This window comes from Pseudorca crassidens, chromosome X, assembly GCF_039906515.1.
Source record: "Pseudorca crassidens isolate mPseCra1 chromosome X, mPseCra1.hap1, whole genome shotgun sequence".
NCBI lineage: Eukaryota > Metazoa > Chordata > Mammalia > Artiodactyla > Delphinidae > Pseudorca > Pseudorca crassidens.
Genome location: NC_090317.1, coordinates 87269454 through 87284370, shown reverse-complemented (window position 1 = coordinate 87284370; position 14917 = coordinate 87269454). Strand labels below are relative to the sequence as shown.

Below are 14917 nucleotides of genomic sequence, written 5' to 3'. Positions count from 1 at the left end.
GGAGACACAGGAGGGAAGAGATGTGGGAACGTATGTATATGTATAACTGATTCACTTTGTTATAAAGCAGAAACTAACACACCATTGTAGAACAATTATACCCCAATAAAGATGTTAAAAAAAAACAGAATACATAGCATGCTATTAATATACATTTTGGGGAGGGGGAGAAGAAATTAAAAAGCACACTAAAAGAAAAGCAGTAAGTGCAGTAATGTGTCAAGGAAATCAAATTATGTCTAATATTTTAAAAGTAATTTGGGGCTGCTCTGATAACCTGGGACCAAGATCAATTCCTGTAAATTCCCAAGAATACATCAATACATGTATTACATTCTCATTAATTCCTTAAATCTTAAAAGGCAAGGTGAAGGTGACAATAAAGAACCTTCCCATCAACCCTGTGAAGGGTATCTTTAGCCAAGAAACATCCTACCATTGTCTTTGACATTGAAAACCCCAGAACTCCATAATGAAAAGGAAAGAATCATCAGAAAGAAAGAACAATTTCCTTATTCTGGACGTGAACAATTCTAGTTAAGAACAGATCACATAGGCTTGAACCTCTCCTACCTCTATGGAACTATACAGATGCCGGGAAAAGCTGTACTCAATGAGCAAGGCTGTGAAGTTCAACACAGCCAAGAGAAGCATCTTCAGTTGTTCTCTTTCTGGCCTATCACACACGAGCATCCATGACATATTCTCCACTGTCTGTCCAGCGTCTGCCAGAATTCCATCAAAGCGGTCCAACAGATCCACCCAGTGATATAACTCGCACTGGAGAGGGGAAGAGAAAGAGGAAGATATAAGAATAAGGTAGGGCTTCCCTGGTGGCGCAGTGGTTGAGAGTCCGCCTGCCGGTGCAGGGGACACGGGTTCGTGCCCCGGTCCAGGAGGATTCCACATGCCGCGGAGCGGCTGGGCCCGTGAGCCATGGCCGCTGAGCCTGCGTGTCTGGAGCCTGTGCTCCGCAATGTGAGAGGCCACAACAGTGAGAGGCCTGCGTACCGCAAAAAACAAAAAACAAAAAACATACATGTGCTAACACCGGGAGACACCACAAAACTCCTACAGCTAGGTCTTCAAAAGGAGAATTCTGGCTACCTCTGAGGTCTAAAAACACAAGGACTTTCCCTGCCAGAATCCACTTTATCTGAAGTGCTCATTTTTAGAGTTATCTAAAGAAGAGTCTTTTAAGCTAAGAGTAAAAATCCTGAGACTATCTCAAACTCATATTGTCAGTCAAACTAAAGGAATTTTGTGGTTGAGATTCTTTATCATCACCTGTATAAACATTCTTCATCCTTGACTAGCAAAATTTTCCTTTTACATTTCTTTCAAAATTTCCTTGGCAACCATTCACAGGCTAAAAATTACTGGTCTAGAGCTGTGCCAGACACACACTAGATGCTTATTAAGTAATTGCTGAATGAGGCTACCTCATTTTGGTTTCTCTTTTGGGAGTATGGGTTTACATACCTTTCCAATGTTCCATGTTTTGATCTGCTGCAGTTCCAAGAGGAGTTGCTCATCATTACAAACTTTGAGTTTGTCTATTAAGGCTCTGCAGTCTGCAGGCTGAGAAAAACAAACAGGTATTCACAAAAGGGTGTTTTGGAGTATGAGGGAGACACAACAAGGAAGAATAGGAAAAAAAAACCCTTATGTCAACACACTCAATGATTTAACTTTTGATAGAACGCACTACTTAAGTGGAAATTTGCCAGATGATCACTTGAGATTAATACAGAAATCTTATAATGAAACAATCCATCTGTGTATTTTTTTAAAACCTGGATGAACCTGTAGATGTAGACAAACTACTTGGAAGTGTACAGACAACAGAAATAAAGGAAACAAGCTAAATATCAATAAAAACAAAATGAAGGAATCTGTATCATAGTCTGAAAGTTAACCAGAATGCCTGATAAGAAATGTTCAATTAGAGGAACACTGAGGAGCCCTAGTGAATTCACAAAGGTGAAGATTAGCACTAGCTATATTTTTCTGCAACATTAAACCGTCCAATTATAGGAGGCAAAGAATTTCTGAACTGTGTAAAACTAGGACTCCATTCTTACTTGGGGTTTCCATTTCCATATATTCCTGCTCTGTTTTACTGATGAAAGGGCCTGTTTGTCAGGTAACAAGGTGTGGATTCAGAGTTCATAGTAAGTTTCCAAAAGTGGAGCTGGTGGCGGGGGGGATAGAGACTGGGACAGAGATGCTGCTACTAATGGATGGCAGCTGGAAGTGATTACACTTGCTCTTTGACTCTGTAAAGCAGTATGGTATTCTAGGAATGGGCCTAGATTTGGAACCAACCAAATCTGGGTTCAGTTTTTCGCTTGATGTTTACAAAGTTGTTTGATCATGAGCAAATCCAACCTCTTAGCCAGTTTTCTTACCAGAAAAAAGACCTAAGAACCACCTTGGAAATGTGAAGCTCAAGTGTTTGCATAAAGCACTTATCTCACATAATAGGAGCTTAAATACTGAAAGACAGCTTACTGTTACAAAGAGCATGGACTTTAGAATTAGGTAGTTGGTAAGCTACCTCTTTGAAACTCAGCATCCTCTTCTGCAAAATGAACTTAACGTGACCTATTTACCCAGCAATGTTGTGAGATTTAAACTAGGGGCATTTTCAGCAGCCAAAATGGAACGTGGAACAATAGGGGCTTAAGGGCAAATTTTTTTTAAGCTAAGTCTGAAACCTTTTCTCTCTCTAAAGTAAGCATTATTAAGATCTATCTCAAATTTCTGTGGTAATTAAAGGCATGCAAAATTCTTGGCATAAAACCCTTCAACAAACCAGACCTGCACTTTTTCTTCCTCTCCTTGAAGTCATACAGGTTGAGGGAGAGGTAGTGAAGTAGTAGAAACAGATAACAAAGGAGTGTGAACCACCTGCTCATGCAGTTCACTTGTACCTTCTGGACCTACCTGGGCCTACTATCAAATATACCACTTCAATTTCTAATGGACTGCAACGATGCAGATCCAATTTTATGATTCTGTGGGTTAGATAACACCCAGTTCATGACAAACATTTGGGTCCTGTAATCATTTGGTATCTCATCATCAGGCATTCAGTCTTTATCAAGGTCCAGTAGCAAGCCAGAAGCTGCTTTTCTGCATGTCAGAATAGCTGTTGGCAGAGAATAGCATGGCCAAACTCTACCCCCTAGGTCTTAAGCTGTGATTCTCCTATTGGGGCTTGCCAGAGGCATCCCACAGCATCTTTGGCCGACACTTAAGTCAGACACCTGGATCTACTAGGCCATAATGTCCACGGAGTAGGGCAGCTTACATCATAGCCTGAACCTTCTGCAGTCTTCTCTAGATCCAAACACTACTATCACTTTAGAAGTTATCCAGTAAATGGATCAAAACAGCATGCCTAAATGTAATACATGCTGGCTCCAAAATCCAAAGAGGCACCCCATACACTGTTCCTCTTTCTTCATGGTGTGTGGTACAAGGTGCAAAAACATGTCTCTCACTTTAGAAGGGAAATTTTGACACTTCCCAGAGCTTTGAACCCCTAGAAAATTTCCTGACGTGGCAGGCCCTCAACCTTCAAAGGGCACTCTCTGGCACACATGCCTAAGGCATCTAAAGTGTTTGTGCTTTCTGTTCACAAGCCCCAGTTAGCATAACAGCATCAATTTAACGTACCAGCACCGCGTTGTTTTATCAGGAGTATCAAGATCCCTATGGACCTTGTAGTCTGCAGAAGGCACCAGGGACAAAAGTATATCTTTACCGTCTTGTCCCTGCTGCATAAATGCAAGCTGAGTGTGATTTTCCTTACTCATGGTAGTGCAAAACAAAGCACTTGCCAGTTCAATGGCTGCATACCAACTGCCATGGTTTATATTGATTTGCTCCAATAAAGATGTCAAATCTAGGGAAAAAATCCTCTGCACAGCTGCCGATACATAAAGTGATCAATAAATATCTTTCTTGTGCAGTCACTATGGAAAACAGTATGAAGGTTCCTCAAAAAATTAAAAACAGAACTACCATATGATCTAGCAATTCCACTTCTGGGTATTCATCTAAAGAAAATGAAAACACTAACTTGAAAGGATATATGAACCCCCATGCTCACTGCAGCATTATTTATAATAGCCAATATATGGAAACACCCAAGTGTCCATCGATGAATGGATAAGAAGATGTGGTACATATATACAATGGAATACTATTCAGCCATAAAAAAAGAATGAAATCTTGTCATTTGTGACAATATGCATGAACCTCGAGGGCATTATGCTAACTGAAATAAGCCAGGAATCTGTACATAAGTGTGACTCCAACAACAAATCTCTAACAATCTACTAGGTAAAAGAAAAAGAAATTGAATTTCTCTGATTATCTACAAGGTTGAATTATCCTGGAAGTTAAATGACTTCAGGCAAGTTTTCTTTTTGCTCTTCAGTTTCCAAAAAATTTGAGTATGTTAACTGTCGAAAATTCTAGATGCCAAAACATATCAAAAACAAAATGAAAAGGAAATGAACAGGTATGTAAAATGAATATACTCAATATGTATGGCATATTCAATAAGAAACTGACGTTACAACGTCAAATACAAAATAAAACAGCATGAGCAGACAACTAATATAAGGCCAATAAATGTGGAAATATATGTATTAACGCATACAAATCAGAACAGTGAAATATTTTTTCTCCACCTATTAACAAAAATTTAAAAGATAAATCTGCAATGCTGGAGAGGATGTACGAAGACAGCACTTCTCATATTCATTAGTATAACACTGAATGAAAAGGGCAGGAGAACTGCCCATGCAATACTGGAATAAATATCAATAGTGATACCCTTGGGTGATACTTGCCAGGTAGTTACAGTTTTTAAAAAGCCAAGTGGCTTGTATTTAGAAAATGAACCAACTAATTATGTGCCAGATACTTTGCTGAGCAGCTGCCTCACATCAAGGAGGGAGGAATTTTCAACCCCATTTTACAGCTGTGGAAACCAGGCAAGTTAACTCTCAGACACAAAAATCTAGTAAGATTCAAACCCATGTCTAATTCCAAAGCTTGTGCTCCTTGAACTACAGCACATGGGGTCTATGGGAGTGTCATAACAATACAATACTGTCTTAATTTCAGAATGCAGTTTAAGCAGGCCAATAGAATATTGGACAGAAGCTGGGATTTCTACTGCTGACAGAGGATCAACTGACATGGCCATCCAATACACAGGTTAATATAGGTTAAGCTGAACTGTATGATTAAGAATCAGTAATAAAGAAAGCTAAAACACTGGCCTCACAAGAAATCTAGTGAGAAAGGTGTTACCATTTTAATTTTCTAGATAACAAAATTGAGAAAGATCCCGCAAATACAGACAGAATTTGAATCCATACTTGCTCTTTCCATTATACCATGCTGCCTTTCAATGCACAGAAAAAGCAGCCAGACAGCCTACTTCAGGTACATATAGCTATAAACTGTTTAGTGCTCACTCTCCACTGATCACTAGCTTATTCACCTTTTTAACCAAGGGAAGTTCAAAAGAAAATTTGACTGTTTCAAGACAAGTTGCTGTTTTACTGCACTGTGTGTGTATAAGTGATGATATATTTGGAAGATCAATATGCGTGAACTGACGGCAAAGATTTTTTTCTGAAATGAAAAAACAGGCAAACTTTTGGATACTTACAGCCTCAGTAGGTGTCTTTTTCAGTTTAGTCCTGTCTACTTTCATGTTTTCGATTTTCTGTTTTATGATCTGAAAAGAAATTCCCCAAAAAGTGAGACTTAAAGCTGCAAGCTTGAGCTCTACATGCTTGGACATAGACAATATAGAACAAAGAGCATGCAAAATGTTTAAAGTAAAATTGGAGTTATGATGCAGGCCAACTCAGAGGCACAGATACCAGGTAAGGAGTGGTAAACAATCTCTCCAAATAAAACTGGCCCACATTCAAGTTACACAAGCCTGTAACCAACTTAAGCCAAAATTAAAATGCCCCCCACCCTGACCTCTCAAACTCATACTTGAAAGTAAGAGTAAAATGTTTTAACACACCTCAGGATGGAAAAATTCACCATATCCTGCAGCTTTTTGGAAAACTCAGCAATTCCACTTCCGGGAATTTACCCAAAGAAAATCATAAGAATGTATATAAATATTTAATAACAAGAATCCATACTGCATGACCATGTATAACAGTGAAGAAGTGAAAAGGATCAAATATCCAAAATAGGGTTGGTTTAAAACAGACTATTACACAGCTGTTAAAAACACTGCACACAATTACATAACAGCAAAGCTGTTCCTGGTGAAATAAAAAGGTTACAAAACACATTAAATAGTATAAACCCATGTTTAAAGAAAACAGCTTAGAAGGGGTATGCATCAAAATGTTAATTTAATCTAACCAAAAGGATTATGTATGAATTGTTTTACCTGTGCTTTTCTGTATCTTTTACTGTTTTAACCCATAAAGATATATTATGTCATAAGAACAAAGGAAACAAAATACTTTTATTTTTTTCATTAGAAAATGAGGTATAAGATTCCCACTAGAAATATCCTGAGCACAGAACACAATCATTTTACTAAGGTCCATCAAGATGCTCCGGCCAAGGCACAGGAAGAAATAAAGGTTTCCTCCATTAGCAACTAGCACATATGCAAAGGAAGAGGTGAACTGCAGGGCTCTTTACCTATAATAATGTATTTGCTATACAGTAGTCACTGGGGGTCAATGTCCCTCCTCCAAGAAGGCTGGCATAATATAAAGCTGACCAAGCACAAGTATAAATTTTAGGCAGCTTTTGGTCTAGAGTTAGTCCAACATGCTCGGTATTTTGGAAATAACATGTATTTGTCTGTATGGCTGGCATCCATTCAACCAATGGGCATTCAGAAAGAGTTGGTACGAAATCCAGAATATACTCTAAAATGTTGCTGTAGGGATCATTCCTGAAGAAAAAAAGATGTTTCCCCTCTAAAGTTCACATTTAAGGTATGTGATTCCAGATTACTTTTTAAAAGAATTACCTCAGCATCTAAGAGAAAATAAGCAAGATGCCTTCTGCCAACAACTTCCAAATATCTAAAATGAGGCCAACAGGATCCTGGCAACAATTTGATACATGTAGTGGAAACTATAAGTGAGCTACTTGTACACTTACTCTCAGGTTTGCTTTGTCTCACAAAACCTCACACCAATTACTTAGAGCAAGTGACTGTCACATCATTGTGGCTGTAGTCATTTGTGGAAGGCTATTACATTGCCTCAGCTACAGGAAGTAGCAGTTAGCCCCAACACCATACAAACCGAATCACTGAATTCTCTCCCTCCAAAATTAGGAGCAAAGAAGGTCTGCTCTCTCCAGTTTCATTCAACACAGTGTTGGAAGTTCTAGCCACTGAAATAAGGTAAAAAAAGGGAAGTAACAGGTATACAGATCAGAAAGAAAGAAAACTGTCCTTATTTGCAGGTAACAAAGGATTATCTAAGTATAAAATCCCAAGGAGTCTACAAAAAACTCCGCAGAACTAACAAGTGATCTCAGCAAAGTTGTAGGATACAAGGTAAACATACACAGATCAATCATATTTCTGTATACTGGCAATGGACATGTGGACTCAAAACTTTACAACACTGCTCATAATTGCTCAAAAAAAAAATTGAAATACTTAGGCGTAAAAATAACAAAGCATGTACAGGCCTTGTATGCTAAAAACCACAATATGTTGATTTAGAAAATCAAGACCTAAAAATATGAAGTGATACACTATGTTCATGGACTAAGAAGACTCATATTAAAGACAATGGAACTACAATAGCTCAAACAATTTTGAAAAAGGAGAGGGAATCATTCTATCCAATTTTAAGACACACACACACACACACACACACACACAGAGCTACAGTAGTCAAGACTGTATACACAGTAATAGAGGAGGGATAGACACATATGCCAATGGACCAGAATAGAGAACCAAGAAATAGACCCACACAAATATGCCCAACTGATTTTTGACAAAGGTGAAAAAGCAAGACAATCAAAGGATATTTTTATCAACAAATGGTGCCAGACCAAGTAGACATCTATAGGCGAAAAGATGAACTCTGACCTCAGTCTCATATTTTATATAAAAATTAACTCAAAATGGATCATGTGGCAAGGATGTGCAGAAAAGGGAACTCTTGTGCACTGCTGGTGGGAATGTAAATTGGTGCAGCCACTATGGAAAACAGTAAGGAGGTTCCTCAAAAGATTAAATATATGATCCATCAATTCCACTTCTGGATATTTATCCAAAGGTAATGAAAAAAACTAACTTGAAAAGATATATGCACTCCCATGTTTACTGCAGCATTATTTAAAATAGTTAAGACATGGAAGCAACCTAAGTGTCCACTGATGGATGAATAGAGAAAATGTGGCTGTAGACAGATAAAATGTACACCACATTTTATGTTTTTATATATATTAAAGATATATAAAATGTAATATTATTCAGTCTTACAGAAAAGAAGGAAATCTTGTCATCTGCGATAACATGAATGGACCTTGAGGGCATTATGCTAAGCGAAATAAGCCAAACAGAGAAAAGACAAATTCTGTATGATCTCACTTATATGTGGAATCTCAAACAAACAAAACCCTCAAAAACCAAAAATACAAAACTTATAGATACATGAAACAGATTGGTGTTTGCCAGAGGCAGGGGCTGGGGGGTGGGGTGGGTGAAACAGATGAAGGTAGTCAAAAGGCACAAACTTCCAGTTATAAAACAAAGAAGTCATGAGGATATAACGTGCAGCATGATGACTATAGTTAATACTGTATTATATGTTTGAAAGTTGCTAAGAGCAGACCTTAAGAGTTCTTATCACAAGAAAAAAATTGTTACTATGGTGATGGGTGTTAACTAGACTTATTGTGATCATTTCACAATATATACAAATATGGAATCATTATGTTGTATACCTGAAACTAATATAATGTTAAACGCCAATTACATCTCAAAAAAGAAAAAAAAAGGATGATGGACTTAAATGTAAAACTATAAAATCTACTCAGAGAAAATATTTGCAAACCATACATACTATCTAGAATATATAAAGAACTCTTAAAACCCAACAATAAAAAAAAAATCCTCCAGACCAAGAGCACAGACTAAAACTTGTGCAAATAACCAACTCACAACGATTTTACTGGTTTAAAAAAATGTAGATGAAGTCACTGGCAAAAATCTTCACACAAATATGTATCTCACTTTAACTAAAGCTATTTTGACTTATTCTGTACCATTCAAGGGTCTGGGTTGAAAACAATAGACTCTGGCTAACTAAAGCAAAAATGTGATTTACTGGAAGGGTAACTGATAGCTCACGCAATCAATAGGAAAGCTTAGAGATCCACATTCAGAAAACAGACAGAACCAAGGAAGCTAGGCATCCTGGAACTACAGCCAAAGACCTCCCACAGACACAGCTTAGTTGGGGGTGCCTATGCTGCCAACACCGGACTCTGGATGCCTAGAAGCTACTGCTGGTGGCAGTATGATTTCTAAACGGTCTCAGGTATTTGCATCAGTGGCTCTAGATGCACTGTCCCAAGTGTGAGCATCTGATTGGTCAAGCTGAGGTCCCATGCCTATGCTCTAGCTGTCAAGGTTCTGGGAGAGCAAGTGCATTTGGCTTTTTCAGTTTCCACATTGTTCAGGTTCCAAATTTTTCATAAACAGATTCAGATGATAGACACCCAAATAAAAAAAAACAAGCCAAAACAAATGAATGATCAAGCACACGTTCCCATAACAAGTACAATGTTAACCTGGCCTCTATAATTTTGTTGCAAGAAATACCTGTAGTTTAAAAAAGAAAGATATCACTGCCTGATATCAATTAGGAAGATATGTGAGACATCAATTAAGAAAATTCAAGTCTTTTTTGTTCCTGTTCTATTTCTAAGCTGGTTTCACAGAAGGAAGGGAGAATACTTTTTGATTGCCCACTACAAACCAGATAATACTTAGGCTAGTGTTTCTCAAAGCATTCTAGAGCATCTTGCTCCATGAAGACTAGGTTCCAGTAATTTAGGAAATGTTACAAATTTCTCTTCCTTTAGGACAGTCACATGGCTGACTGACATTACTAACAGCTCCAAGAAATCCCGGGTAAAGGAAACTTAATAGGACACAGAAACATTTTCCCTCCAGGTGGCATCTACTGAGAGTCCAATTTAAGAATCCCAAAGAATACACTTTGAGACATGCTGCTCGGGGGCCTCATATTTGTCTTTCCTACAATCCTCACCATTCAAGCCAAGTTCTTTCCCCATTTACAGATAGAAAACTGAGGCTCAGAGAAATTCAGAACCTTGCCTGGTTAGTGAATGTTGGCTCCAAGATCTAAATCCAGGCCCTTCTGACTCCCAAGTCCATGCTTCAATAACATGCTGTTCACTTTATTTACTAGTTTTACAACAATAAATGCTTGCAGATGAAAATACAAATTTGTGATAAATTCCTCTACACTGTTGGATCCTATTGTTCAAAAAAAATATTGTAAGAGAGGAAGCTGGGACACAAGGTGAAAAGCTGAGATATTATCAATCTCACTAATGATGGAACAGTAACTAGAGAATGAGTTCTACCTAATGCTTAGAAGTTAAACAGATGAAAATCCCATTACATAAACAAGTCTCTAACAAAAAGAAGTTAATTCTAAACAAATCCCTGGAAATAGCCTACTGCCTTTGTTGGGTCAGACCAGAACTCTGTGCACCAAACAATCTCTACACATAATAAATATTTCTTCCTAAACTCAGGTTAGAAAGATCAACTTTCAGAAAACTAATGAATTATTATGAATCACCATCTGTAGCGATTACCATTACACTTAAATACTTCCATTTAATTAACCATTTCTTTTTTCACTCCTTCATTCCCCCCAACTTCACTTATCTTTGAAGTTGGAATCTTGGTTTTATAGGGTTTACATCAAGACAAGAGGGTACAATTAAAATACACTGAGGGAAGTCACTCTTTAAAGGGTAACTCACTCTGTAGTAATCACCTCCGGTTGATCAAATTTAGAATGACTTTCAATATTGAAATTAGCTTAAGGGCAGAGGACATCTATAGTTCCAAATCTGGGTCAACAGCAGTTGAGTACAGTGGTGGACTAGCCTTACTATTCAAAGTATGGTTGAAGGATCAGCGGCACTGATATCACCTGGGAGTTATTAAAAATGCAAAATCTCAGGCCCCACCCAGACGTGAAGAATCAATCTGTATTTTAATAAGATCATATATTAAAGTTTGAGAAGCACCAGATTATAACACAGGCTCCAAACCAGGAAACCCAGGTTAGAATCCCTGCTATTATCAACTTACTCACTGTATGAGCATGGACAAATCAGCGTATGTGCACTTCTGTTTTCTCAACTGTGAAATATGGATAATGGATCTCCCCACTTCCATACTCACTTTCATCCAATCCATTCTCCAGACAGCAAAAGTAATCTTCTTAAAACATATATCAGCTCACGTTACTTCCTTGCTTAAAACCTTTCAACATTTTCCCTACAATTATTTCCAAATTCTAACCATGACCCAGAGGGCCCTGGCATGATTTGGCTCCTGGAACTCTCTCCAATCTCCTCTCTGCACAACCACATTAGTCTTTCCGTTTAGTTTCTGGAACACTCTAAATTGTTTCTGGCCTCTAGACCGTTACAGGTGCTATTCCTACTGGAATGCTTCTGCTCCACACTCATTCTTCCCACACCTAGTTCTATTTGATAAGTTGACTTTAAACTAAGACCCAAAGCGGCTTCCCAAGGCAACCTGCCTAAAGCTGTCTGTTACTTTTTTTAATGATAGTAACCCTACTTATTTCTCTCATTGCAAGTATCAATTAGTGTAACTGGTTTGATTTTCTACAGTGTTAAGCTCTCAGCATCTAGCACAGCATCTTCCATGTGATAGATATGCAAATATTTATAGAATTGAGTTCAGGAAAGAAGTATGCACTGACAAAAAAAATCTGTGATTGTAAGCATACAGACAGTACTTGAAGTCATGGGAGGAGAATCCAGCAAAGGAGAGGCTGGTGAGGTAGAAGCAAAACTAGTTCATCACGGCATCATGAAAGACACAAGATGGCAACGCTGATCAACTGGGTCAAATGTCAAAATGAGGTATGTCCAGGAAAATGTCCATTGAAATTGGGACTAGAGATAACTTGACAAGCATTAGTTCCAGTGGCGTGGTTGGAAAGGAAGTCAAACTGGAATGAGTCAAGGAATCAATAGGAAGTGCGGCAATATAGATGGCATGTGTAGAACACTCTTGAAAAGGCTGATTGTAAATACAAGCAGAAAATTATGGGGTCTCACTGAAAGGCAGAGGGGTAAGGGAGAGGAAAAGGAGATAATGGAAAGAAAATCCCTAAGAAAGCTGAGGGTAGGGGACTATTTAGAATCTCACTATTTCACCTTAACATAGTGAACACTTACGTGGGTTTTCAACAGCACAAATAGTACTAACCAGAATTAGGACAATCCTCTTCTTAATCTCTTAAAACTTGACTGAGTGTCCCTCCTACAAGCTCACACTATACCCTGTACCTATCACTCCCTGACATTAATGAGAAAATGTATGCCACAGGGTGAGGAAGAAAACCAACCAACCAACCAACCAACCAACCAACCAACCAACCAACCAACCTTGGGAAGGGAAGAAATATACAACATTATCAGTGGTTGCCTCTAGGTGGCAGGATAACACAGTTTTATTTATGCTTCATGCTTTTCCGAGCCTTCCAAATTTTCTATAATCATGTATCCATTTATAATGAGAATTTTTCTTTTGTACAATTTTTCTTAAGGTAGAAAACAGTGGCCCCTGAGCCAAAGGGCATGCATCAAATTAAGAAAAATATTCTCTAAACAAATGTCTTGGATTGGCTGCTGTTGGCTCTTGGAGCCTCTTTCCTATACCTCTTGCTGGTTAATCCTGAAGTATGGCACACAGCAAGCATTCAGTATTTATTGATTTGGTTTATTATTGGTAGGTTAAGAAATGCTGCACACACGTATGGGAGTGTGGATGAATCAGAGTCAGCCTACCCATGGGAATGTCTGCTCCATGAAGGCATTTTCCCTATTTGTTTTGTTCACAGCTTAGCTGTACACTAAGCTCCTACAGGAAACAATAAATATTGGCTAATTAAATGAAAAACAAAAAGAACAAAACAAAAATCAGCCTAAAATTCCCACTGAAATCATGGAAAAGCATTATGGTGGTTTTAAAGTAATGCTTTAGAGAATACTAAACTCCAACGTCCTACAAAGCAAAATACTTAATTATATTTGCCTTTTGCCTCTCTGCAGTCTCTGAAAGTAAATTCGGGTGAGAAATGCCCAGACCGTCCATCATGTCAGGAAACAGCAAGCTGAATCTTGAAACCCAGCCTGCTATTGACCATTTGATTAGAGACAGAGACATCACACTGACTGATTTGTAAAAGGGGACAAGGGGACACCACCTGATTATCAGGCCTTTCCATCCAGTCTAGTTTCTGATTATTTACATTAATACCCACCAAATATTCTGAGAACCCATTTATCACCATAATAACAACAGATAACATTTACTGACCACCTATTATGTATTATCTCTAATCCTTATAACACCTTGGAGATGAAGATCATTCCTGGTTTACTGAGGCCAAGAGTAGCCACATACCCAGTAAGTGGTAGAACCTAGATTCAAACCAAATTTGCTCCACAACTCTGCAGTACACAAAATGTATGCACAGTCCACCCCGCTACACCCCTCCTACAGACACCGATATCCCTGTCCCTGGCCACATAAAATATGACCCTGAGAACTGCTGACCTAGATTTTATTGGACATTTGATAGTAAGATGTAATAATAAAGCAAATGAGGTATAGCCTTTACTCACCCAAGACAAATCTGGAAATTATCTGCAGAAATACGTCGACAGGGTCTCTCCCTCAAAATCTGAAAACACTATACCTCAGATAAGTTTTCATGCTTGCTCTTGGTGCTTTTCTGCATTGCAGTATACTCAAAGTAAGGGCAGGGATACCGAGGAGGAAGAATCTGAAACCTCCAACACTGACTTTGGAGGTGAGAATAGCATCACCTCCAATGACTAAGAAGTCATCCCCTACACGTCCTCTACCCTACAGTCCTGGGAAGCTGCAGATCCAGGAGTTATCCTTCTGGTCATTACTCCCAATTACTTAGAGAGAGAAACTGGCATCAAAAGAATTCAGGCAACAAATAGGGCTCACCAAAGTTGTAAATCAGTTTTGCCAGCAGAGAGGAAATGGCAGCATGCCAAGGAGACCTCCCTTCCTAGCATTCCTAAGAAAAAAAAATAAAAACGGCAATGCCTGTGTGAAAGTTATGCTTATTAAGGAGGAGAGGAAGAGACTCCTTGTCTACACATTTTAAATTGGTGCTCTGGAATAATCTTAGTCTACCCTTTAAGAATGCTCTGTCTCCCATCCCCATCTTTACTTGTGGTTGGATTTGGTGCAAAAGATCAATTGTAACAATGATGGATTATTCCCTATCTCATCACATCCAATTTCAAAGATGGAAGTACTTCTCAGTCTTGCCCATCTCTAACAGGAAATTAAGACATCAGCCTTTAAACTAATATGCTCTAGTGAATTGTCAACAACTTAACCACACAAAAGCCTGCCACTATCTAATAGATGATCTTCACTCAGAAGAGCCACAGGCAGCATTCAGCGAGTTCAGGAAAACACATCCATCAGAAGTCAATGCTAATTTTAAAATATCTTTAAAATAATTTACTTAAAAATTAAATCTGGAGTTCTCAACTCTAGCTTATTTTGAAAATGAAAAAT

At 38.3% G+C, this 14917-nt stretch overlaps 1 protein-coding gene across 12 annotated transcripts in view; it reads right to left on the bottom strand.

Moving 5' to 3' along the window:
* The window catches only part of HUWE1 (HECT, UBA and WWE domain containing E3 ubiquitin protein ligase 1), a 143359-nt gene that overhangs the window by 110371 nt on the left and 18071 nt on the right, over positions 1 to 14917 (bottom strand). For 11 of the 12 annotated variants that reach the window (XM_067723113.1, XM_067723112.1, XM_067723123.1 and 8 more), the window contains 3 exons: positions 5699 to 5767; positions 1483 to 1581; positions 574 to 780 (listed from right to left, as the gene is read on the bottom strand). In XM_067723113.1, the coding sequence (XP_067579214.1) occupies positions 574 to 780; positions 1483 to 1581; positions 5699 to 5743 (351 nt within the window). In that variant the 5' untranslated portion in view covers positions 5744 to 5767. Of the gene's footprint in view, positions 1 to 573; positions 781 to 1482; positions 1582 to 5698; positions 5768 to 6067; positions 6125 to 14917 lie in introns of all 12 variants that reach the window. The other variant, XM_067723115.1, reaches the window with a different exon arrangement.